At 47.3% G+C, this 23765-nt stretch overlaps 1 protein-coding gene across 1 annotated transcript in view; it reads left to right on the top strand.

Moving 5' to 3' along the window:
• The first annotated feature begins 3669 nt into the window (after positions 1-3669).
• MAML3 (mastermind like transcriptional coactivator 3) overlaps positions 3670-23765 on the top strand; it is a 413710-nt gene continuing 393614 nt past the window's right edge. Inside the window, exon 1 of the mRNA XM_065736329.1 lies at positions 3670-4044. Coding sequence (XP_065592401.1) covers positions 3685-4044 — 360 coding nt within the window. The 5' untranslated portion in view covers positions 3670-3684. The remainder of the gene's footprint in view (positions 4045-23765) is intronic.

The following is a 23765-nucleotide window of genomic DNA, read 5'->3' as shown; positions in this document are numbered from 1 at the left end:
AGACCTCTGCTCTTGCTATTTCTGTTCACGTGTTTGAAGCGCAGACCTACATTTTCTATTCTTTTATATGAAGATTATCTTCAGTATAAATAGAAAGTAGTTTTTGAACTTGGACTTGAGCGTTAAGAGAAAATTTCTCTCTTGTATATTGTGTGAAGCTGTGTGCTGAGCCTACAGCTACCATATCAGGGAGGTTTACTACAGAGAAGCACTCCCTGTTAAGCTCTGCCCCCTCAAAGCTTTGGGAAGGTCTGTTAGCATTGATTCACTTTGTGGCATTTACAGTCTGGAACCTTGTTCAGATTTCTCTACTCCTAAAGTATATGCTGTGCTTAGCTGTGATAGGCATCTTTTCCTTGGCTGTTGGGGCCATCTACAATGCTTTGATTTTACATTCTTGTGACCTATCTGTAATCGTAACAGGACAGTACTAGCCTGCATTTTGCATCCTTTCCCCATGCTTTTGTGTCTTGACTCAGTGCAGTGCTTAGGAATGCGTATCTCAGCCCGTGCAACAGTCCCTCTGTAATACCTTGCTGAAGTTGTTCACAATTGGGAAGACTTGGTCTAAATTCTTACTTGGATTCTCCATGTTTCCACCGCTCCAGTGGCGTACAACTACAGGCAGGCACATAGTTCTGAGACTGCTTTGTATTTCCACAGTGATCACTTCCTGCAGTCTGCCTTAGAGCCCTGACTTCTGCAATTCTAACTAGCTTTCTGATTTTCTTTGTTGCTTCCCCTTCCCCCCCCTCCATTGTTTTGCTCTCCTGTTCCTTTTCAACCTCGAGGACTTTTTAACTATTTAGAGCAACCTTCTTTTGCTCCAGCCCCAGTTCATTGCTGGGAGGATTCCTGCAGCTCTGACAGCCGCAGCTCGTGGCCACCACAGCTGTCCTGAGAATGTTAGCCATGCTGCCATGGTGTGCTTGGATTTCACTGATGCATTTGTGGAGGTTTTGGGGTTTTGTTTTTAATCAACCCTCAATTACATGGCTTTTCTTTTAGCTGCTCTGGAGATGACATGATTGTTCTCTTCAGACTTCAGTTGTATTAGGCAACGTGCACTTAAATAGCTTAGTAAGTGAAGTACGTCTGATTTGCTCACTGTATCCTAGAGAAACTTCAGCAGAAATTTTTGAAGTGCTTCTTGTGGTGTAAGAAAGCTTCATCCAGACCCAAAAGGCGTCTGTTATCTGGCTTCCAAAGTTGTTATCCTCGGTTGGCACGGTGAGCTGTTGATGCTGGGCTGGCCTTGCAGCAGCCACCAGTGTCACCGTGTCATCTGCTGACTTACAAAAGAACCATTCCATCATGGTAGGAGCTCTCAGCAAGGTTTTTACCCAGGCATCCACTCCGAAGGTCACTCTGCTGCCTGTGGCAGTTTGAAACTTGCTGCCCCACAGCAACCTGCGTGAGAGTGCTGGCATTTCTGGCACAGCAGCATTCAGTTTTATCCTTATTAATGTTGCCCATCTATACCAGACAACCCATAACTCAGTTCACAAAGGGGAAGTGGTTTCAGTATGTTGCTCTGCAAATACATCTTTTCTATGTTATTTATGGAGCTCCTCCCACTGATATGACTAGCTGGGTTATCTGTGGGGCTTTGCTTGTTCCAAAGCTGCTATCGATTAAATGCTGAGATGATTATTTTAGAAGCTGTCATTGGAACATGCTTAGGCTGCATTTGCTGTCAGCTTAGCAGTCATGTCACTGCGCCTTCTTCTGAATTCCTCTCCCAGCTGGGCTCTTTCATTTCTTAGCATTAAAATAGATTCTTCCTAATTAGACAGATCTCTGTCATGATAATCATCTTGCGAATGTATGCTGCGTATTCGTATTGTGTTGCCTTCCACAGATCAGGCCCCCATCCAAAACCGTAACTCACCGAACGGATCCTTTACCAGGCAGTCGTGTCCCATAGTCCCCAATTAGTGCCCTGTCACCGGACACGGGTAGGCATCGTTGTTCCACTGCGCGCACCGGCACCATATATCCCTTTAACCCTCACGGGTGGCAGCAGCGCGTGGAGCTGGGAGCGGGACCCGGGCTGCAGGGGGCACTGCGGGGAGCTCCGCAGCGCCCGGGATGAGCTGTGCTCCTCGGCCGCTGCTGGGGAGTTTTTTTTTTTGTTGTTTTGTTGTTTTTTGGTTTTTTATGGGGAGATGGGGAGGAGGGGGGAAGAGGGCAGACGTGCCCCCGCCGGCCTTGCGAGGCGCTCATTGCCGAGCGGCTTCATTTGCCCGCCGGTAAGGGTTTAGTCCGCCCGTGGCCGGGAGCTGTCGCAATAGGAACGCGATGAAAGCCAACTTTGAGGCTGCCGAGCAGTTCCGGGAGACAAAGGCGGCTCCGAAACCGTGCCCCGTGCCAACGTGCCCACGCCTCACACACGGGGCCGGCGTAGTTCAGCCCCCGCTCCCCGGTGCGTGAGTTCCCCGTTTCTTCCTATCTCCACAAGAGGGGTGTCCCCGTCAGACGGGGCTCAGCTTCACGCGTCCCCGTGAAACGAGGAGCTGGGAAACACCAGCTATCGCTTCGCACGGGAGAGCCGTGCGTGCGCGGAGCGCTGCCGTCCGGGGACGGGTCAGCCCGACACCGAACGCTGAAGTCGGGCCGCTCCGGGCATGGCTGGGGGGGGGGGGGGGCCGCGCAGAGCCGGGGGACCTGGCCGCGTCCGCTCCTGCTGGGCTCGCGTCCGCGCCGGGTTTTGCACCTTGTCCCCGGGTCTGCCTCCCGGCCCGGGGAGCCGCGCCGTGCGCCGAGCGCTGCCTCCCCGTATCACTCCGCTGGCACGGAGGGGAGGAGGAGGAGGAGAAGGAGGAGGAGGAGGAGAAGGAGGAGGAGGGCCCTCGATCATTGTGGCGGCGGCGGCGGAGCGCGGCGCCCGGCTGCGTGAGAGCGGCGCTCCGCACGGGCTTCGGCGGCTCCGCTGTCCCCGGCGCGGCCCCGGCTCGTGCATGTGCGGGCCGGCCGCGGGTCGAGGAGTGCCGCCGGCTTCCCGTTGCCATGCAGCCCGGCAGCGCGAGTACTTTGCGAGCGCGGCTCGGTGCGGGCGCCCAAACTTTTTTCTAGGAGGAACGTACAATGAGCGAGCGGCCGTGCCCGCCCCCGGGTGCCGGGGCGCGCGAGTGAGTGTGCGGCGTGTGCACGGCGCGTGCGAGCGTGGGCGCGTGCGGCGGAGTCCCCGCGTGTGCGTGCGGTGTCCCCGCGTGCGCGCGTGTGTGCGTGCGGAGGGGAGCGCGTTCCCCTCACCCATGGGGAGTGCGAGCTCCGGGAGCGACCTCCGCCGGCCCCGCGGAGCCGCTCTGGGCGCGACGGATCGCGGAGGAGCGGCGGGAGGAGAGGAGCCGCGCTGAGCCACGGAGTTGGCCGCCGCCGCCGCCGCCGCTCAGTTGTTGCTCCGCTTCCCGGCGGTCACCCCCGGCACCTTCCCCGCTCGCCGCCCCCCTTCACCCTCCCCTCACTCCCCCCCCCCCCCCCTCCGCTCCCCGCCCGCCGCGCTCTGCTCTTCTCCTCCTTCATGTTTTGGAGCTCCTCGAGGGGGATTGGCTGGGGGCGAGGAGCAGCGCTCGCCGGGGACCGCCGCTTCCCCGCTACATGCCGGTGCCCCCCCCCGCCCCGCGGGGCTGTGAGCGGGACCCCGCGCCGAGTTCCTGCGGAGCGGCGCGCGCGGGGCCGGGCATGGGGGATTTCGCGGCCCCGGCCGCCAACGGCAGCAGCGTCTGCATCAACGCCGGCATCGGCGGAGGGCTCGCCGGGGCCAGCGGCGGCGGCGTCCCCAAGCACAGCACGGTGGTGGAGCGGCTGCGGCAGCGCATCGAGGGCTGCCGGCGGCACCATGTCAGCTGCGAGAGCCGCTACCAGCAGGCGCAGGCGGAGCAGCTGGAGCTGGAGCGCAGGGACACCGTGAGCCTCTACCAGAGGACGCTGGAGCAGCGGGCCAAGAAGACGGGCGCGGGCGGCAAGCAGCCCCCGCCGAGCAAGCAGCCGCAGGATGCCGAGCCCGCCGCGGCCGAGCAGCGCAACCACACGCTGATCATGGTAAGGGCCGCTCGGGGGTCGCGGCGCGGCGGGAGGACAAACTTTTTTACTCGGGGAGGGGGGAGGGACCGCGCTGCCGGGGGCCGGGTGCGTGCTTGGGGACGGGGCGAGCGGCAGCCGGCGCTCGGGCGCTGCCTAAAGTTTCCTCGGGTTTTAAGGAGCTCGGCGAGGAGCGGGGGGGGAGGGGGAGGGGGACAGGGGGCGGAGGCTGAGCCGGTCGGAGCGTGGCTGCGAGTAGGAAGCGGAGTTTCCCACTCCCAGGCTGCACCGATGATGAATAATAAGAGGCGGCGCGGGGGGAGCGGGGCCGCCGGTGGCGGCCGTGTGGAAAGCGGTGGTGGCCGTGGTCCTTTGGCCGTGTGCGTCCCGACGTGTCCCCGTGCCGTGCCGTGCCGTGCTGCCCGGGGGCGGGCGGCCGCTCACTGTCTGCTGGGCGCACAATGGGCGGCGGGGGGGAGGAGGGCGAGGAGGAGGAGGAGAAAGAGGAGGAGATAAAGGGAGGCGGTGGCGCGGCTTCCGAGCGCCGCACGTCCCTCCCGCTCGACCCTCTCTCGCCCATCCCGGGCCTCGCCGTGCTCCGCTCCCGGCGCCCCGGCGGCACCTTCCTTCCCCCCCGTCCCTCCCCGCGGCCCCGCTTTGTCTGCCCGCTCCGACGCTGGGGGGGGGGGGGCGGGGGGGAGTGGCTCCGCCGGCTGCGGACAAAAGCTCCGCGCTGCCCCCCGCCGCCCCTCGGCCTCTTCCCGGGAGCCCGGCCGCTTTCCCCCGTGTCTGTGGGGGCTGGCGTGTTTAAAGTGGCGGGGACCGACGGGGCGACGCGGGTGCGGCTGTCTGTGTGCGTTTGCTTCGCGTGGGAAAGGTAGCTCGAGGCGGTGAGAGCAGCCCCGCGTTGCGATAGCTCGCACAGGGGTACGGTGGTTGCGTGGCGGCGGAGCGCCGTGTGTGGGTACGTGACGTGCACACACCTTGCACGTTTGAGAAGAGAAATTGTAATTCTTAATGAAACCGGACCCGTTTCCAGCAGCCGCTCTGAGAATGTCGTAGAAAAATGTTAATCTGCTTTGCTTCACTTGTCCGATGTTAGTTTTGACTTCTGTCTCATCTGAGAGCGTTAGGGAACGTTCACTAGCACCTGAAAGTTATACTTAAAACCCATGAGGCTGCTCCTTTCAAAGCAATTGAAAGACGTTTTCTTTGAAACCAAAAACAAGGAGAAAACCAAACCAGAAAGTTCCTAATGTCTGGCTATCAGAAGTTTGCAAAGAAGTTTCATAATGTGACTGCGTTGGGATTTTTCTTTACCAAGCCAGTTTGAACCTTCCTTATTTTCTTTTGCCTTCACCAAACACCAGCCTGTGTGTTGGGCTTTAATCACTTCCTGGGCAGGGAGGGCTGCTGAGTGCCATTCACTTCCATCAGGAGGAGAGGGTATCCAGAGGGCAGTGCTCTCTCCCTAGGTTTATGCATATAAACCTGCTGTACATATATAATCCAAGCAATAGAGGTTTGGTATACAATAATGTATATACTGCCAAATTAAACTGCCTGTGTCCTGTCCCCATCTCTGCTCCTCTGTGCAATCACGACATATTTTTTTTGTCCTGTGAGACGCTGCTCTGGTAATTACCACGCTGACCTTCTGATGCACGTTATGTGTGCATCTGAGTTCTGCCACAACTTTTAAAGGGGCTGGAGATACTTTTTCCCTGTTTTAAAGGCTCTTCAAAACTTTTCTTATTTCGCGTCGTGGTGGGCTTGATAGCCACTGTTGCACTGACTGTTTCTAACCCTAAAGTCAGCTCTTAGAAAAATGATTTTGAAACACTATAAAATGTTATTCAGATCACAGAAATTAGCGACGGAAGTTGACTGACCTATTAGCTCATCCTTTCTGTTCCCCTGCCAGGGCACACTATGCCCTGAGTTGGCTTCAAGTTGGAGCAAACACAGCTGGCAAACGCGGTATTTTCCAGCGGTGCTCTTTTACCCACCCTGGACTATTGCTCTGCCTTGTGGAAGTGAATGGTCACATCCCTCCTACCTATGGGAAGGGAGAAGGGCAGACCGGTGCCTTCAGCTTGGACTGTTTGGGAATGGAGTGATGTGTTCAGAGGTACAGAAATGTGGCTGTATCTGCTCCTTGTTGGCAGATGTTCCACCCCGGGAAAGCGGTTACCCCTTTTGTTGCTTCCTTTTTTGTTGAAGAGGGTATTCCCAGTGAAATCCAACTTCTCCATTGGCCTTAGTGATGAAACTGAACGTCGAGCTGTGCTATTGGCCACGTGGGTGGTTTCTTACAGCTCACATTTGCTGTATTTGTTGGGTACCTGTGTGTGTTTTCATATACCTGCGCACGGTTCCTGCGCTGTGTTGCTATGCAGCTTCCACACAGGTGCTCAGGGGTTCATCAGTTACACTCTGGGAAACGTCTGTGTCTCTGACGTTGCAAAAAGATGAAAAAAAAAGAGGTTAAATGCTGCGGCCCTTACTCGTGCCTGATGACTAAGTGGAATTAAGCATCGCTGTAGCTAATGAGCAGTGCCCGAGCTTGTTTGCACGGAGGTAAGGTCAGTGGTGAACACAGAACTGGGATGACACCGGAGTTAAATCCTGGGCCAACAACACTCCACTCGTATGCCTCACAGAAGGAGTCATCCTGTAACCCTTTTTATTTTGCTCTTCCTCTAAGGGTGGATCTCTGTGTCTTTCCACAGCCACCCATTTCAGTTCTCCTTTTCATAGCAACTCACACTTGGCGCTCCTGTGTGATTCTTGTCTGTTAGGATGTGGAGTTTCTGTGCTGACCTCCTTTTGCAGCTCATCAGCACAATAGGTTTCAGCTTAGCAAACGGAAAGGAATGGAGAGACTCCTCACTGCAAGCCCTGCCAGCCCCTAGCGACCTTCATGTGCTTTGAATGCAACCGTGTCTCTTTAAGAGATAGTGGGTTGAGTCGGAATGAGCCATATCTGGAGCAGGGAAAGTTGTGCTTTGACAACACTCACAGTGGGATGTACCTTCAGCTTGGCCAAGCAGCAGGGTGCTAAGTCCTGCCCCGAAGTCTGAGGCCTTGCAAAGCTCAGGAGGAAAGGCTTCAGCTGGAACTCGTCCAAAACTGTTCTGCGAGCAGAGCCAAAAACATTAACCCACAATTGTGTTGGGACAATCGATTGTATTTATGTGTTTGTGATTGCTTGACCTAAAGCTTAACGTTTGCACAAGTAGCTTGAGGTGGCGTAAATCAGCACAGCCACCAGGGAGGTCTCATATAGGGTCGGGGCAGTGTTTTCTGGCTGGCCCCCTTTGCACGTGGAGCTCCCCGGGTCACCAGGTTCACTGAGCAGGTAGGGAGGATGGAAACGATTTTTTTTTTCCCTTTCATTCAGGGATGGTTTTCAGCTGGATCAGGTCCATGGTTTGTTTGGGCAGCACAGTCTTAACAACACCTTAATCCTGCTGTGAAACTTTGCCCTTATCCCAGGACAAACACGTGGGTCGTTGGTTAAAACGCGTCTACCTGCTTGCACGCCCTTCTTGTCAGGGCTCAGTAACCCCTGGGAAGGGGCACGTGATCCTGCCCCTTAATACAGGCAAGGGAAAACACTGTGAGAAGCAGCGAAGGGGTCAGAGTTCATTTTCACTTAACCACTCGCATGGATGTGCCATTCGGTTGCATATTACTCCAGTATGTATAATTCATGTGAGAGATGTGCTTGGATTAGCAGGGGTTTGAGGACAGGTCTGACAGCCGGGAACTGCTGACAGGAGTCCTTGGAGTGTTCACTTGGGTGAATTGAAATGTGAGGTTCAGTCTCAGGCTGGAGTTAGGGACCTGTAATCAGTTTTCCAGCCTGGGATCTCACGGGCTCATGTTGCTTTTTGCTTGTTGTCAGTTCTGCACAACCACAGCACGCAGGGAGTGGGAAGGACGTTTGAACTGATGGCTTTTGGAATAACTAAGCTAATAAACAGAAAGACCAACAGCTCTCATGTTTTCCTTCCCATCTTTTTTTGTTTCATCGAGGCCACTGTTTACGAGGTTTTCAAACGGAGCTGTGTACAGTTGTACAATTGCTTCTCAGCCGTAGCAGCTTGGAGGAGTTGGTTTCTAACTGGTTGGAGGTGTGGGCTCTTGGGCTCTGCCTCTTCGATACAGTGAATACTGCGACAAGGATGTAGGTTTCCTGCGTCATTTTTAAGCCACTTCAGAAAATCTCAGGCCTGCTCAGAAGGCCCTTGGCTGTTGCGTACCTAGATAAGGAGTAGAGCTGGTCCCCAGCCTTACTCTTCCCCTGCATGTTATCACAACAAGCAGCCAGTATGACCATATATGTGTGTTTCTCTAAGCCAGTACACATGCCTAAAAGTTAAAGCGAAAGGATTTATGCTGCAAGGGTTTGTAAGGGTGGAGGGTGACCAGTGATCGGTTCTGATGGCGGAAGGGGATGAACTAACCAGATAAGAACCCCTGATACGCATCCATTTTCTATACTTTCAGCTTCCTTTCTCTTTCCTTTGGCTCGTAGCTACTCCGCAGTGATATTTTGGCACCTCTTCATTGTGTTTAATCTAAGGGAGGAAGGGAGTTGGTTATGGCAGATGAGAGATTGGAAGAGTTATGGAAGGTATTGGAGTTTTTTAATCATTTATGATGTTTCCTTGTATTAAGGAGGATAGAGCAGCACTTAGCCAAGAGAGAAATTGCAGCATTTCCTGCCACTTCTGTTTATGCAGAATACTGTGGTTACAGATGCTCTAGTATTTGAGAAAACGACTTTAAAATATATCTTAGCTGGCAGTCGTTGTCTTTGGGCTGCTGAAAGGATTGTTCTATTTCAGCTGTGATTTTTGCTGCTGTTCATTTTTGTCTCTGAGGCTGGTGGCTGTTCTGATTTCTCTGGGTTGCATTCCAGTGCATAAGTGAGGCAGCGTAAGGAAAACTGTTACAGGCATTAAATAACCAATTTTTAATCATGCTTTTGGCAGGCAGCGTCTCTTTTCCTTACACATAGTTCTGGTTCTCATTCAAGCAGGTAATGTATCTTTGAGGACTTCGGTGGACTCATACTTTTGATGGTGGACTTTTGTAGGTGGATGAGAGCCGCGTTGTTTGGGCTTTTGGTTGGCTGAAACACTGTGGCTTGTAGTCCGTGGCTGGGTATGAAGTAATGGTTCCAAATAATCCATAGATCCTATCTTTTTTCCTCACTGTGACGACATAAATAATCTGTGCTACCAAGTTCGTGGGCCAGAAGATTATTTCAAGGCTGGATTGCTGCAGTTTTGAAAATTCATCTTAGAGAATTTGGCTGAATGTTTTCTCATCCAGAGGAACTGCCTAGGTTTCTCTAACACATTTGAATATACATTTCTACCTAATGCAAGACAGAAAAAAAATACATATTGTTTTCTCTCCTTTGTTTCATTCTTAAAAGCTTTCTACCTTCATATTTTCACCTCTACCTTTCTCAGTAACAGTTTTGTTGCCTTCAGTGAGTAGTGATAATGGAGGTTAGTGAATGCAGCATAGCAAAAACAAAACTGATTTCAGCTCTCCCTTCCCCTCACCCGTGGCTGTGGTAAAGCATCTGGCAGTCCAAGTACAGCCAGAGAAGGGGCTACAGGAAGCTGGCACGCACTGACTTTACAGTAGTTGTAGATGTTTGAATACATGAAACGGACTGTTTTGTTCTTTCATTTTGTGTCAAAATATCCTCTGCCATGAGAAAGCGATTCCTTGGCAGTGGCAAATTTGTCCCTCGCTTCCTTTTTACTACTACATTTCCTGCTGCTTTAAACCAACGCTAAGAACACACAGGTTTCCCTATCTTCAAAGTTGTTTATCCAAGTGAACTAGCTGTATTTGCGTGACACGCTGCTTATACTGTGGGAATTTTATTAAGCAGGTACTGGAATGTCTGGAAATGTGGCTAGTTAACGTCTCTCTGGTCTTCTCATATGTTGCTGCCTTAGTGTGAGCCAGGTGAGGCAGTTTAGCTATTTGCTGCCTATAAACAATGCCCCCATGCTCTGCCTTACCTCTGGTCAGCCTCCAGCTGAAAGCAGCCAGTTGAGGACAACTTCTCTGCTAAAGATGGGGTAGGTCATAATTCTCTGAGTAGTTTTTTCATGACGCTGTAATTTTTAGATGATTTGGTTTTATTGCAAGTTATGGCTGGGTGATTCAGTGGGATGTTTTTGTTTAGTTGTTTTTTGCATTATGTTTCTTTTCCTCCTTTCTCAGAGATGCTTTTCTCAATGGAATCACAACAGGTGGACAGCAGCACTGGGGATAATGATATTTCTGGTGCTGTGTGTTTCAAATGTCAAGTTCCAGTAGTGGTTACTTGAGAAGACGCTTGTTTCTGGTTTCAAAATTATTTACCTCCCAGATCTGTGACATGTTTTGTGGGTAGTGAGCACATAATGAACGTACACCATAAAGCTGTGTGAAGAGCAGGGCTAGCTAGCTTTCTCACAAAGGAAAAGGCAGGAGTGAGGCGTGCTTGTCATCGCCAGCAACAGCTCTGGGGTTGTTTTTTTTCCCCCATTTCTAGACTGTTTCTAATTCATTGACTTTTTTTTTTTTTAAAGTAGAGGAGCTTTTCTGAGCTCTTCATTTACCAACTTAGGCGTTTATAAAGGCAGGGAGATAACTTGAGGCCAAAAAGTGAAATACGGTGATTTTGATATGCTAGAAAGCTAGTGTAAACAAACTGATATGAAATATGTCATTTTAGAGATGCTTTTTTTTTTTTAGTGCAGTCTTTACGTGTTTTAAGATTGAATACATCTTTCCTGTTGTGAAGGGAGGAAGCTAAATGCTTGCAGTTTTATACAACTGTAATCAGTTTTATTGCAACTGTAGCAGTGTGATATCAAATATATGTTTTTTACTAGGCAGAATTCGTATGCTATTTATATTCAGATACATAATGTCAGAATTTCTGCAGTAATTCACGTGAGGTGGGATCTACTTACTTTTGCCTTTGGTTTAATTGGCTGCAGGTTACACTGTTGTTTTGTTGTCTTTAAGCAAAGCTGCTTGTTTCTGCTTAAAAATGTAGAATGTCAAGTGCAGTTGTCTTACGGTTGTCTCAGTGGAGATGGATTGGTGTCCTGAGTGCAGATGACTATGTCAAATGTGTGTATATCCAATGGATGAATCCACTTCCCAGTTGCTTGTATCATATTTTGAAAGCCAGTTTTTCATAGTTGGAAACTTGGGGGGAAATCGCCACGAGTGGTTTATTCACTTCATCTGAGGATAACATTCAGCAGAAGCGTGCTGTGTTCTCATAGGTGGGGTATATTTTTATACATTTGTGTTGCGCATCATCATCGTGTTCTACCATTTGCAGTCTCTCTAGCAGCAGCGGGAACAGAAAGGAGGGAGGAATTAAGTACTCTGTTACCTGTGCAAAGTGGCGTGCTTCCCGTGTGCTGGGTTGTTTCTTGCTAAGGTCTGTGGAAGGTTTCACCTACGCTGACCTGGAGCCTGATGCCCCAACTGGGGCACTACTAGGGGCTGCACCGCCAGCTGCACCAGGAATGCAGAGACCTGAGAGAGTGGGCCTTAGAGCCATAAAGGCCCCGCAATGCACTGTGCTGTGTGATTACTTCATGGTTGTTAAATGAGGTGATGATATGGGTGTTTTTTTGTTGTTGTGTGTTTTGCTCTGATCTGAGGAATTCTAAAAGCTTTCCGGTGGTGCACGTAATGAATTTGTTTGACAGAGCTGTTCAGCAGATGTAAACCTGCAGGCAGCAGGCTTGTTTCTGTAGCTACCTGTTGCATGTGTAGTTCGGGCTGCCTACAGATTGCAGCAGTTCACAGGAAAGCTGTTGTCCAAGTGACCTCTCATGTGTGTGTTTTAAGTCCATTCTGTCCAGCTTCTATTGGCACACTTCTCTAGTTGGTTAAGTGATGTGGTGTTTTGCTAAAACAAGCTACGTTTCAATACTCCCCTCCCACCCCTTTCAATATATCCACTCACTGCTGTTGTAAACCAGTTTACAGACTTGATTGCGGTGGGAGGCAGAAGACAATGCAAGTTTCTCAGGCCAGTGGGATGAGTGGAAAGCGCTTGCACACAATGCAATGGTTTAGTGGCTGCCTGTATTCCTGCTTTCTGATGGATCTAGAGAGAAATGGTGAGCAGTGCACCGCAGGCCTTATTTAACTCAACAGCTCTAAGAGCTTTCCTTGGATGCTGGCCTCTCCTAGTTTTGGAGGGGAGGGAATGAGCTTCTCCCCCTCAGGTCAAACTATACTATCGAACAGCGAGGGCTTTCAGGATGATATATGTGTTTGACAGTGCAATAAACCTCAGATAGTATTATATCCTTTTGTTGGCTGAGCTATCCTGTCTGTGCTGTAGAGCATGGGACAGGTGGTTAGCATTTCAGGTCCTTGGGTTGGTTAAGTTAGATGCATACTGTTGAACAGGTGAGCTTGAAAATTAATACCGTGCTTTGTCAGACCTACTTGGACCTGCACACGCATGACCATTACTGCCTCAGACAAAGGAACTGTATGTTTTCCCATAAGAATATCTCAAAAGCTCTTTAGAGAGCACTTTGCACCATACAAATCTTAATACAAAAGGGTGGATTGTAGTCTTTTCCCAATTTCTCTAAATTGGAAAACAAACAAACAAAAAAATTTATTAGCATTTGAGTAGATGGCAGAGCTGAGTCCTATCTGCAGTACTTCATATTTGAGCCATAGTACTGAGCTGACACCATTACTAATTACTGCACACAATAATGACATTTTGGGAAGGGAGGGACCTTAAGTCGTAGAGCTACTTTTCCTCATTGGTGAGGGTGGCAGAACGACATACTTTCAGCACAACGTGTTTACCTGTCCAAGAAGTCTCTCTACTCAGCTTAGGTAAACTTGGTTTGCCTTCATCACCAGACATTTGAATTTGGCATTGAGATTAAGGCAAAGAAAGTTATAGATGCTTAGTCTTGCAAAAGCATGGGCAAACACATTGTATTTCTTAGCTAGGATGTGGGATTCACAAGGCTGCCAGAGAGATGCGTTTCTTTCCCCTGTACTGTAAAACTGAATATAGGGTCTCTTATATTTTGGTAATAGTAAGTAATAGCAGGCTTATTTTCCTCTTTAGTTATTGACAGCTGTGTTTTTATATATTGCTTCTATTCCTTTTGTTGTTTTGTAAATATCAGTATAAATCATTCTCTTACTCTTCCTTGCTGATGTGAAGGGATTGTTTGTATAATGGAGTGTTAAGAGGGTCGTATTAACTTCGTTTAGTTCATCTTTGAGACACAAAGCTTGTGAGAAAAGAAATAAAAGATATCCATGGTGATGTTCTGTCTAGACAGGATTAGAGAAGCATGAGCATTGTGATAATGTTGGGAACAAATATTGGGGATGTCTTGGAAAGTTACTGCTGACAGGCAGAAGCCAATACTTGCATGAAGACTGATGTTGATTCTCATAATAAATTGTTTTTTGGCGAAATGAACCGAAGATAATACAGGTTAATTGCTTCTATTTGAGTATTTATACAGGTGAATGTATTTGTAACTCTTTTTTTCTTGATCCTTATCAACAATTGCTGGCCATGTTTTCCAAATAGCCATAAGTGTAGTTTTTAGTTTAGAACCTAGAAACCCAGGGCTGTCCTTTCTAACATACAGTCTGCTCCCGGGATCATGCAGCACTGTGAATGGCAGCTTAGAAAGGCAGTTTAGAAAGCTAACTGGGAAAGTCTTTCCTGGGGAAACCCCCCACTACTTCCCTGATAACTAAAGATCCACAAGTCGTAAGCTGTTCAGACCTAGCCGTGTGGGTATTAAAAGCCACATGGCAAATGTGAGGTATTCTTGCAGATTTAGGGAAGAATAGATGCAAGTAGTTGTTGAGGCATGTGGACTAGGCTCTGGCTGCAAGAAAGAGGATTAAGTATTTATAAACACAAGCTAGAACACCTATTTCACTTCCTGATTTGAGTCCTGCAAGGGGGGAGAAATCCCACATCTGCAGAGCTGCATTTATTTTTTAAGGACCGGAGAAGAGGCATTCAGTTTAGTAGCCTCACGCTAAAATTGCTCGTAAGACAGTATAATTAATTGAGGGAGAACCTTGCAGTGACTAATGGGTTTATTTATGGTAAATGTGTGTTTTGACAACTGGGAGCATCTTTTTAATTTCCGTTTGGAAGGTGGAAGTTTGAAGAATTGGAGTGCTGTGACACTTCAAGAAAATTATGTGATCGGAAAAAGTCTTAATTTCCTCCAAAATCATTTTTCTGCAAAGGCCTTTCATCCTGGCACAGCTAAGTTAAATTCCTCCGAAGGAAGTAGTGGGGGAAAACCAACAACAACAACAAAAAAAAGCAGCACAACTCTTACTGGTTATGCTACAGGGTTGTTCCTGATTACTTCAGTTTGGTGTGCCTCCTATTACTGCCATGTGAATTTAGCTTAACGCTGGCTCCGTTGCATGTTGGGAGGTGGAAATTTCGGAACTAGTTTATATTGAAGTTATCCCTAGTGTTGGCTTTATTCTTTTCTGGCCTAATTCTCTGTGAGGTAGACCGGTGTTTTTGTTAGTACTGAGTTGTGATTTAGGCATCTCATTGAGCAGAATGCATGGGAATGGAGGAAGTGATCTCTTTTCAGCAGTGTTTCGTGAAGCTATTTTTGTTTGATGTGATGTTAGAAGTGCTGAACCACACAGTAGTGAAGGCTGCTGGTCTTCTTTAAGACAACCAAGAAATGTCAGCCCTGGACTTTCTATAGCAAGTGGCCATCGACTGTGGAGGACTAATTCAGCATGGTGTGCCACGGACGGGGACCGTAATGTGAAAAAACAGGAGGCTTTATTCTTTTGGCTGTTATTTCTCAAGGTAATGGACATTTTCTGCCTACTCTCTGGGACCGGACATCCTGCTGGAAGAGGATCGAATCTTGATTATTCAATAAAGGAGACAAAGCCCACTTCTATAAAGTGATTTTGTCCTACAATGGTTGATAAACATGAGCCAGAGCACCTGAGGGGATGTGTTTTTTGTTTTTTCTTTTTGTTCCCTAACCAACTTTAATATGGATTCCAGAGAGTTTGTCATTCATCACATCATTCAGCTCCTTCTTGCTGTGAGAGCAAGTCCAAAGAAACTGCTTCGTTAAAGCATTGCCTGAAGGGCTGGAGGGGTGGTTAAGTACTTTAACTTCTGTCTGAGTTCTGGCCTGGCTGAATTCTGCAGAGCAGCCTAGATCTCGGCTGCCTATGGGGGCCTGAGGCATAGCAACACCAGCTGTGTGGTTTTGGGGCTGGGAGAAGGAGCATTAACCTGCCACCTTCGTACTACCAGCAGCACAAGGTAAGAAGGCTTTCCAGTTCCACCTTCATGCTAAGGGCACTGAGGCTGTGAATTGCCTTGCTTTGTGTAGAGCCTAAGAGGGTTTGTAATGTGGAACTTTATAGACTTGGGAATAATGGCTTAAATTTGTTGTCTCATTATTATTTTGTAAAATAATAAGATGATGTTGCTGATCATCAAGCTGAGAGTTGCTCCAGGTGTTAAAATGTAATTTGCTAAATCAAAGTAAATGTCCAAGTGCTGGTAATTTAGAGTCAGCTGTTCAGTGGACAGCAAAATGGAAGAACCACTGTCACTCTTAGTAAAATAGATTAGACCAGAGAAAGGAAAAAATCTATCTGTTCCTTGCAAGCCTACAGAGATAGGAAGGTTAAAGTTAACTCCTCTCTGTTGTTCCCTACAGAGCTGTCTGAAGGGCTCATTTCTTACTTCAAGTAGTACAGTCCCTGCAACGGTGAAGAAACAGTACAACAGCATCGCTACCCCTCCCGTACCCTTTCTGTCTGGATTTTCATGCAGGGCACCTACTTAGAAGGAATTAGAAGTGCAAGAGGACATTTTAAATCAAGGTTGTGAGATGCATAGTGTCTTGCCCTAATGCACTTTTTCATGTAGAACTGTCAAGTTCCATGTTTTAGTAGTTTCCAACCAGTGAGTATTGACCATCCCCTAGAAAAATTATTATAAAAACAAAAACGCCAAAAGACTAATTTATTCAGATCAGGGCTTCCTTCCTGGTACGTTCAATCCTGATTAAAATCAGCAATTTAAATGACTTTGATTTATATCAGGCATTCTGTCTTCAAACTGAGTGGGAACAGGATGGGGTTTAGAGCCTCTACCATTTTGTAATGTCCATCGTGAGTCATTTACCCACAATATCTGATACCTACCTGTCCGTGTTCCCTTTGCTGTACTCATCAGCTCAAGCATCTACCTTTGGGGGTTTTTTAATGCGACTCTGATATAAGAGTAAGGGAAGGGTCGAGGAGTTTAATAGCGTGATTCAGATGTAATGCAACACAAATACATAACTTCTGCAGAAGAAAATGTTTTGTTCTGTGATGAAACAATTCAGGGAGGCCTTACTGAGACTTTGTTGTCCTAACTAAAGGCACTGAGACCTGGCCCTCACCGTCCCTTTTCCTTTAGCATGAAATTGTAGGGGTAAATGGTGTTTTTTGGATTCCAGCCTCTGGGTCAGATGGGCTTTGTACGTGCTCGGACGTGAGGTGAAGGTGCTCCTGGTGGTCTTTCGGGCAGACTCAATGAATGCACTGTTCCGGGGGTCAGTTGGTTACTTTTATTTAGCTAAGGTAACTGTGTTTTGTGAGCTATCACAATGTCTTTTTTTCTTGCCAGCTGCAATTTCAGAATGTTTGTTGTTTCGTGAATGAAAAGCAATGAAGAAAGATGCATTGTTTAAGTAAAACACAGAAGTGTCAATCTGAATTGTAAACTGCTGGTCTGCTACTGTAGCAGACATTGGAAAGGTGGTGTTGCTTCAGTGGAAGTTTCTGAAAAGCGCTTGATATTTTTCTCCTGCAGAATAAACTACAGTTTCAGACATCGTGACAAAAGAAGTATTTGCGCTTAAATTCAGGAACAAAGCCCCAGATTTCATTTCACCCTGCTTCGTTTGAGTTAATTAGCAGATGGCTTTGAGGGTTGTGAAATGCTGATATCATCTCCAGAGCCTTAGTTTGGTGCCTAAAGTGGTAAGAACATGAAAACCAGATGTTGAAAGAGGAAAAAATCGAATGTAATCGGGAAAGTTTCAAGTGCTGATAAGGGTGAGGTCAAGGTTCCAAGTTGCGTCGGTCAACTACTGTTCAGCATCTGTTGGCCTGTTTTGTTGGAATGCATCTTTTTATCTAATCTCCCCATTATTATTGTCTCTATTTAGCTGTATGTTACAATAAAATGAATGGAGATCGAGACGTTTTCTTCACCAGCGAGTCTGAAATCTGCTGCTGGAGACCTTATTCTGAGAGCTTTCCTTAGATGGATATGGGTGGGAGATAGGAGTGTGTTTGGTAGTAGAATTCCTCGAGGAAATGCATATTTGTGGGGATAAAGGAAAGAAATAGTGTGGCAGAAGTCTTGCTCTTCTATTTGTATAGTTCTTGCTGCTGTAGAAATCAGTGAGAAGCGACAAGGCTTAACCTTTCCCAGTCATTTCTGGTACGAGGAGTTTGTGGTCATGTTTGGGAACTACTTTGCTCACCTGGGATGCAACCCTGATCGATGTGAGTAAGAAGCGTGATTTGTTTTGGGCTTATCAATATTCATTGCACCGCATGGAGTTGTGTGGAGACAAAGATGAAACACGTGGTCTGAGGCTGCATTTAACAGCAGTGACTGAAACGAGCAGTTAGTTTAAAAGGTTATGTAATAGTATATAGCACGAGATGCAGTTTTGCAAAAATTGCTAATGTAAGTCTGTGTTTATCTAATGAAAACATAATTGCTGCTGTTGCCAGTTTTGCACTCTGGAGAGATAATCTAGCAAATGTTGCAAATGCTGTTTTCTGTGGACAAAACTGACCTTCGCGTTTTGGGAATCATTTCAGGGTGGTTTGCTAGATCTAATCCCCTGGGCCATATTGGAAAGTGCTTAGCTGAAGATTGCTGGAGTACCATGACTGCTTCTTATTTGTAAATACACGTGGAAGAGATAACGTTTCTCTGTTTTGCTCTTTGCAGTGAGAAGTTAAGTGTGAAACAATACAATGTCTTTGAATGCTTTTTTTTTTCTTCACTCCAGATTTCATGATTAGGGGAAAAAATAGCAAATCTCAGCTGTGCCCACCCTTTCCTCTCTAACCACGGAAAAAGTTCAAAAGCTGGTGGGACTAAATATAGAATTTCTAAAATTGGACTGTGGGAAAATGGGAAAATGATGACATGCAACAGATGAGTGTAGAAACATTTGTGTGGCTTGATCTCCTTTCTCCGGTTACGCTTGTGTGAGGATGTAGACAGATAGATCTGTTCTGTTTCTTTGCAGACTTGCACCAATCTTCTGCATAAAATGAAGTCTGGAAAAATGAGTCACCACTGGTTCTTTTGTAGGAATAGAAGCATACGTGTAAGGGGTAGAAATGGTCTGACAAATTTCTGTATTTAATGATGTCTGGAAGACTCGTGGTCCTCCTGTGGCCCAAATCTGACTGGTATTAGCAGTTGATTCTGAAATCTTGCCTTTCTGTGATGTTTGGACTAGATTCTTTTCCCCTTCAGGTATGGAGAAGAGAATAATCTATGCTCTAGTTACATAATTTTAATATACCTCTTTATTTAGTAGCTAAAAGTGAGAGACAGTAGTGGGGAAGAAAGTTGTCCCCTGTCCCTGGGGAAAAATTGCTGCTCTATTTGCTAGAAAACACTTCTGAAGTTTGAAAGTTCAGTTAAACATAGGATTTACTCCTGATACTGGTACACACCATAACTCCCAGCTAATCTGGTCTGAGGACTGGTCCAGCAAAGACCTGGAACAGGTTGTGTGGGCTGGCAGAATACATTCCAGTCAGATGAGATTTGGTACTTTCACACCTGTAGGCAGGATTAGTATTTAATGTAAGAAATGCTAATGAGAAATATGAAAATTTGCTGAAAGGACAGTCTGTTGTGGAGGGGGAAGGAGAAGAGGAAAGAAATGGCTCCTCCATTGATAGTGCCTAACTGTTCATTAAGTCAGGGTGGAAAGAGAAATTAGACAAGTAGATTTATTTATGAACATTTAGGTTCGTAGCTTTACAAATCGTGGCTTGCTGAGTGAGAATAAAACCACAAGGTATATTTCTAGAAGAGTCTGAAGTAGTGCTGATTTACAGAGAAGGTTTTGTTGGTTTCTCCATAGTTAGTAGCCTATTGCATAAGTCTTCACCTTGGGTAGAAGCTGGGCTTTTCCAGGGGAGGTGTCTTCGGCAGCCTGTAATTTAATACCTCTCATTACTCATTAGCAAAGGCATCCAGGTTCATGTTGTAGGTGTTTCCCTTTAGTCAGGCTTCACTTCAAAAGACACGGTTGATTGTGATTTGTGGCTTTCTTTACAACTAATATTAGTTTACTTGTTGATGTACAGGAATGGTCACTGCTGAGAAATTTTGATTGTGAAATAGTGCCTGTTTTCATCGGTCGGATTTGTTAGTTGTTGTACCTTAGAAAAGTTTTCATTAATCCTTCTCTGCTGTGCATGTTCTTTAGGATTGGTCTGATATTCCCTTTAGAAAGACAGGGAAATAATGTGAGGGAAGGAATGCTGTACCTTGCCTTTCAGGAAGGTGAGGACCTCTTAGGGGATTTCTTTATTTCTGTGGAAAGATTGAACATTGATTTAAAGCTGCAAGCTCACCAAACTGTATACTAAGTACAAGATCTCCACAACAGTAGCTTAATGTCACATTTTGTCTCTTGCAATTGATGAAGCCGTCCTTCTTACACATTTGAGAAAGAAGGATTAAAAGGGAATTTCACTCCTATAAGTCTTCATTTATTAGTTGCTCTACAAATGATGCCTTATTACAAAAGGTCTCACTGAAGTAGCTGAGTGTCTTGGATTCAGCAGGAGGTCAGAGGTGTGAGAAGAACATGTTTCTGGTGTAACGAGCTAGGAAAGGGTTGGTGGGATGAGTCCCAGCTGCTGTAAAGCCTTGGTTCTACGTGCTGCATCAAGCTGGCTAGCCCATGCCATCCATGGTTTTGTGTAGGGTTCAAAATATGAAGGTATCTGCAGGACAGGTTAACTTAGGGGTGTTTTTTCCTTGTTTAAATGACAGGTCTCAGAGAACACAAGTTAAGGTTGGTGTTGGTGGGCTGGTGTAAAGCCTCCCAGACAAGTGTGGTTATGAGCACAGGATGCTGCGTCTGTATGGAAATGAATCTGAATAAATTAAACTAATTTATGTGGGCAGCTGATAGATAAATACCAGAACAAAAACACAGATAATTACTTATTAACACGTGCACTGACAATGAAGCTGGAGGTGTCTAACTGACACGTCCAGTTGAACGTGATCATCCAGGTGAACACGTATGTGACTTGCTGTTGGTGAGTACCGTGGCTTGTTAATAGAGGATCAGTCACTGCTCTAAATGTCTGGTTACATCTGCACTTGGTTCATCTGAAAACACCTCACTTGGTGACAAGGTATCAAGCACCAGATCTCTGCTCTTCAACATGCTGTCAGCTCCAGCACTGGTGCTTTGAGCTATCTGCAGAAGATGCCTGTACTTATGAAACAGATGCATGGTAGATGAGGAAGTGCATGATAGACAGATGTGGGTCTCTTGGGTCACTGGCTTTGGTGTTTCTCTCACAGTTCCCCTCGCTTTTGAGGGTGATTCACATTTCTGCTTTTTTTCTCCAGCTTACTGTGTTCATCACATTTTGATTCCCAGTGGTCTTTGTGCATAAATAAATATTATCTATCTGGCTTTATGTATATTTCTTTGAGGCATTACGTAAGATTTTCTGACCCATTTATTGCCCCACTGTAACTGATAGGATTTTGCTCTTGTGGAGTCACTGGGTCGTAGTGGTTTGTTTAAAGTCTATTAGCCACAGGCATAAGAGGAAGAGTATTAATAGGCCAAACGCCTCAGCAGTGCATGAGGAGAGCCAAGAGCTCTGCTATCAGGCATTTGTTTTTCTGCCCTCATGTTTTTGCACTGAGTTGCTGCTGCCAGGCCACCAGGCTTCCTTCTTGCTCCGTCCTGTCCAGCTGGTCCCTTGCCAGTAAGCTGCAGTGTAAAATCTTCAGCGAGGGCCGTGTCTGCGACGTGCGTGCACGAGATCCCAGCCAGAGCAGCGTGTCCCACTGTCCTCCCTTCCCCCTGTGCTGCACTTGACAAGGAATTAGGTCCTTGTGGCAGCTGCAGATGTGAGCGAGCCTTGGGCAGCAGAAGCCACGTCACCATATGGAGGCCCAGTAGGTGGGTAAGCGGAGGACAGGGAAGCTGAGGACAGGAAGCAGAGCTTTCTAGCTGCTGCCCCTGCTGGTAGCTGGACTACAGCAGAGCTCCAGAGCACCCAGGTGACGAGATTTATGTAGAGGTAGGGTTTGTGACCTTTCCCTGGTCTGGTCACAGTATGATGTCTTGCTCCAGACCAGTAGTGCTCAGAGATGACAGCACCTTTTTAGCCTGTCCCCAGGCTCAGGCCTATCAGAATGGAGATGTACTGCCTGGTGCTTCAACAATGTGTTTCTCCTCGTGGTATCCTTGGTTTTCAGACCAACTAGATTTGCTAGACGAGGTGCTTTCTGACTACATCAAAATTCAGCAGAGCATGCTGGTGTGGCCCTTGGCTTGGCCCTGCTCAACTCACCCTGTGTAGGGAAAACACTCAGGTTATTATGAATGAAACAGCCTATCCTTTCAAGGTATTAAAAAGCTCATTAATTCTGATATTTTTTTTTCTGACTCTAGTTCATAACTGTGACCAGAGCTTGCATTTCATTGCAAATAGGTAATAATTAGAAAAACACTTGTATAATGAAAGCTGGAGCGTGAAGTAAAGAGGAGATCCTAGTCCTTATATTTAGCTAAACTCTCCTTGTGGCTTCTGGATTGTTAGGTCAATTTTTGTAGTGGCTATGGGAACTTCTTCATTTACTGGCCATTTCTTTAACAGTGGCAGGTGGGTTCTGTCAGATGAATTCAACTTTTGTCTTCCTGCTGGACAGCGTGCCTGTTGTATATTCTGCACAGGGACATTTATCTCAGATAAGCAGTGATGGATAGAGCTGGCATGCTTCTATAGGAGAGAATTGGTTTTCAGGCTCTACCTATTGGTTATGCATCTCTTGTATGAATTAATAGGGCTTTAGTGAGATTAAAACAAGGAAGTGGCACCTCACTTCTAGTGCCCCTTCAGAGGTCAGATGTCACACAGAGGAACTCCAGAAGAGCATGGGTTCATGGCTCCTACAGGAATGAAAATATGCTACTTGCATTGATCCTTCCCACGGAAGGGAGAAAAAGGAATCTGGGCCATAAGCTTGAGAGGCAGGGTCCAAATATCCTTTGAAGAGGTTCTGAAGTAAAGCATGTTTGCCAGTCCATCTAACTACTGTTTTTTGAGCTGATGCTGTGTTTTTTGATAGTACCGACATGCAAAGATAAGGGGAAAATACACGGCAACAGTAGGACTTCAAGGGGATAAAGAAAGGAATCTATTTGAGAGACTGTTCCTCTGTATGGTGGAGTAAAAAACTGTCTGAGGACGTTGCCTACCTCTTAGTCATGGAAGAATCGCCCAGCTTCCATTCCAGGTAGCTGGCCTTGCTTAATTCTTCGTTGGGGGATGCCCAAGACAAGCCATGGTATTGAAGGAAGCGTTATTCGCAGTGCTGTAGGTGGCACCCTTCCCTTTGAGATGGTGCTGAACCAGTGCCAGAAGGAAGGGGTAGGGGGCACTGCCGATAGCAGCCCCAGCCCAGAGCCACTGCGGGTGCAAGCCTGCGGGGGTGCCTCTTTTACACCAGCAGAAGTCTGTCCCTCTGTCTCAGAAGCGTGGGGGTGAAAGCGGGGCCTTGGCTGCTTGTTGCTAGCGGAGGTTGCACGGTCCGTCCTCTGTGGGATGTGTGGTGTGGCTGAGCCTGCTGCCAGACTGTGCCCACTGCCCTTAGCAAAGCAACCCTGAGGTTGGCATGGGCAGCGTTGGCTGTGCTAAGCCTTGGGATGGTCATGTCTGGGCACAGGGTTCAGATTAGGCTCTACTGAAGCATAAAAATATTTTTGCATGCCTTGGGTGTAACATTTTGTTAGATGATGTGTTAAAAAGATGGGTGCTAAATCGCAGCATCGTTCCTCCTTAAGGTAATTTAGTCACGAATATGGGAGGTAATACAAGTATCCAGAGGCATGCTTGGACTACAAGAGCGCTGAGGGTCCTCAGGCCTATTTGTGTTCTTGTAAGTACAGACTGAAAAAGACTGACTTTTTATTTACCTTGTGGCTTGGGAGCTGAGAGTGAGGACTTGGGAGCCTGAGCACACAGTGGAGTTACTGTCTGTCAGCTGATCACTCCTAACAGTGCATGGCAAGCACGAGGAGTGCTGTGAATGAGGCATTCAGGACCTGCTGCCAGCACTGGGGCCTAAAGCATCTGGCTAAAAATATGGCACTAAAATAGGCAGTCATCTGACGGTTTTATTTACTAGTGTGGTTTGGGCACCAGTGGAGGAAACCTTCTCATGAATTGCTGTATCTTTCTGCCTGTTTCTGGTTTATGCTATTTCACTAACCCAAGAAGTATTGCATGCCTAGCAAGTTGGGAGCTGGAAGAGACCTCATCTGGAGATCGATGATCTGGAGATCATCCAGTCCAAGCTCCCTAGCCCAGGTTGCACAGGCAGG

This window comes from Cyrtonyx montezumae, unplaced genomic scaffold (assembly GCF_038088225.1).
Source record: "Cyrtonyx montezumae isolate F1298 unplaced genomic scaffold, pur_monq_1.0 scaffold_2, whole genome shotgun sequence".
Classification (NCBI taxonomy): domain Eukaryota; kingdom Metazoa; phylum Chordata; class Aves; order Galliformes; family Odontophoridae; genus Cyrtonyx; species Cyrtonyx montezumae.
The sequence above is the reverse complement of the archived record's forward strand: the minus strand, read 5'-3'. Positions and strand labels throughout refer to the sequence as shown.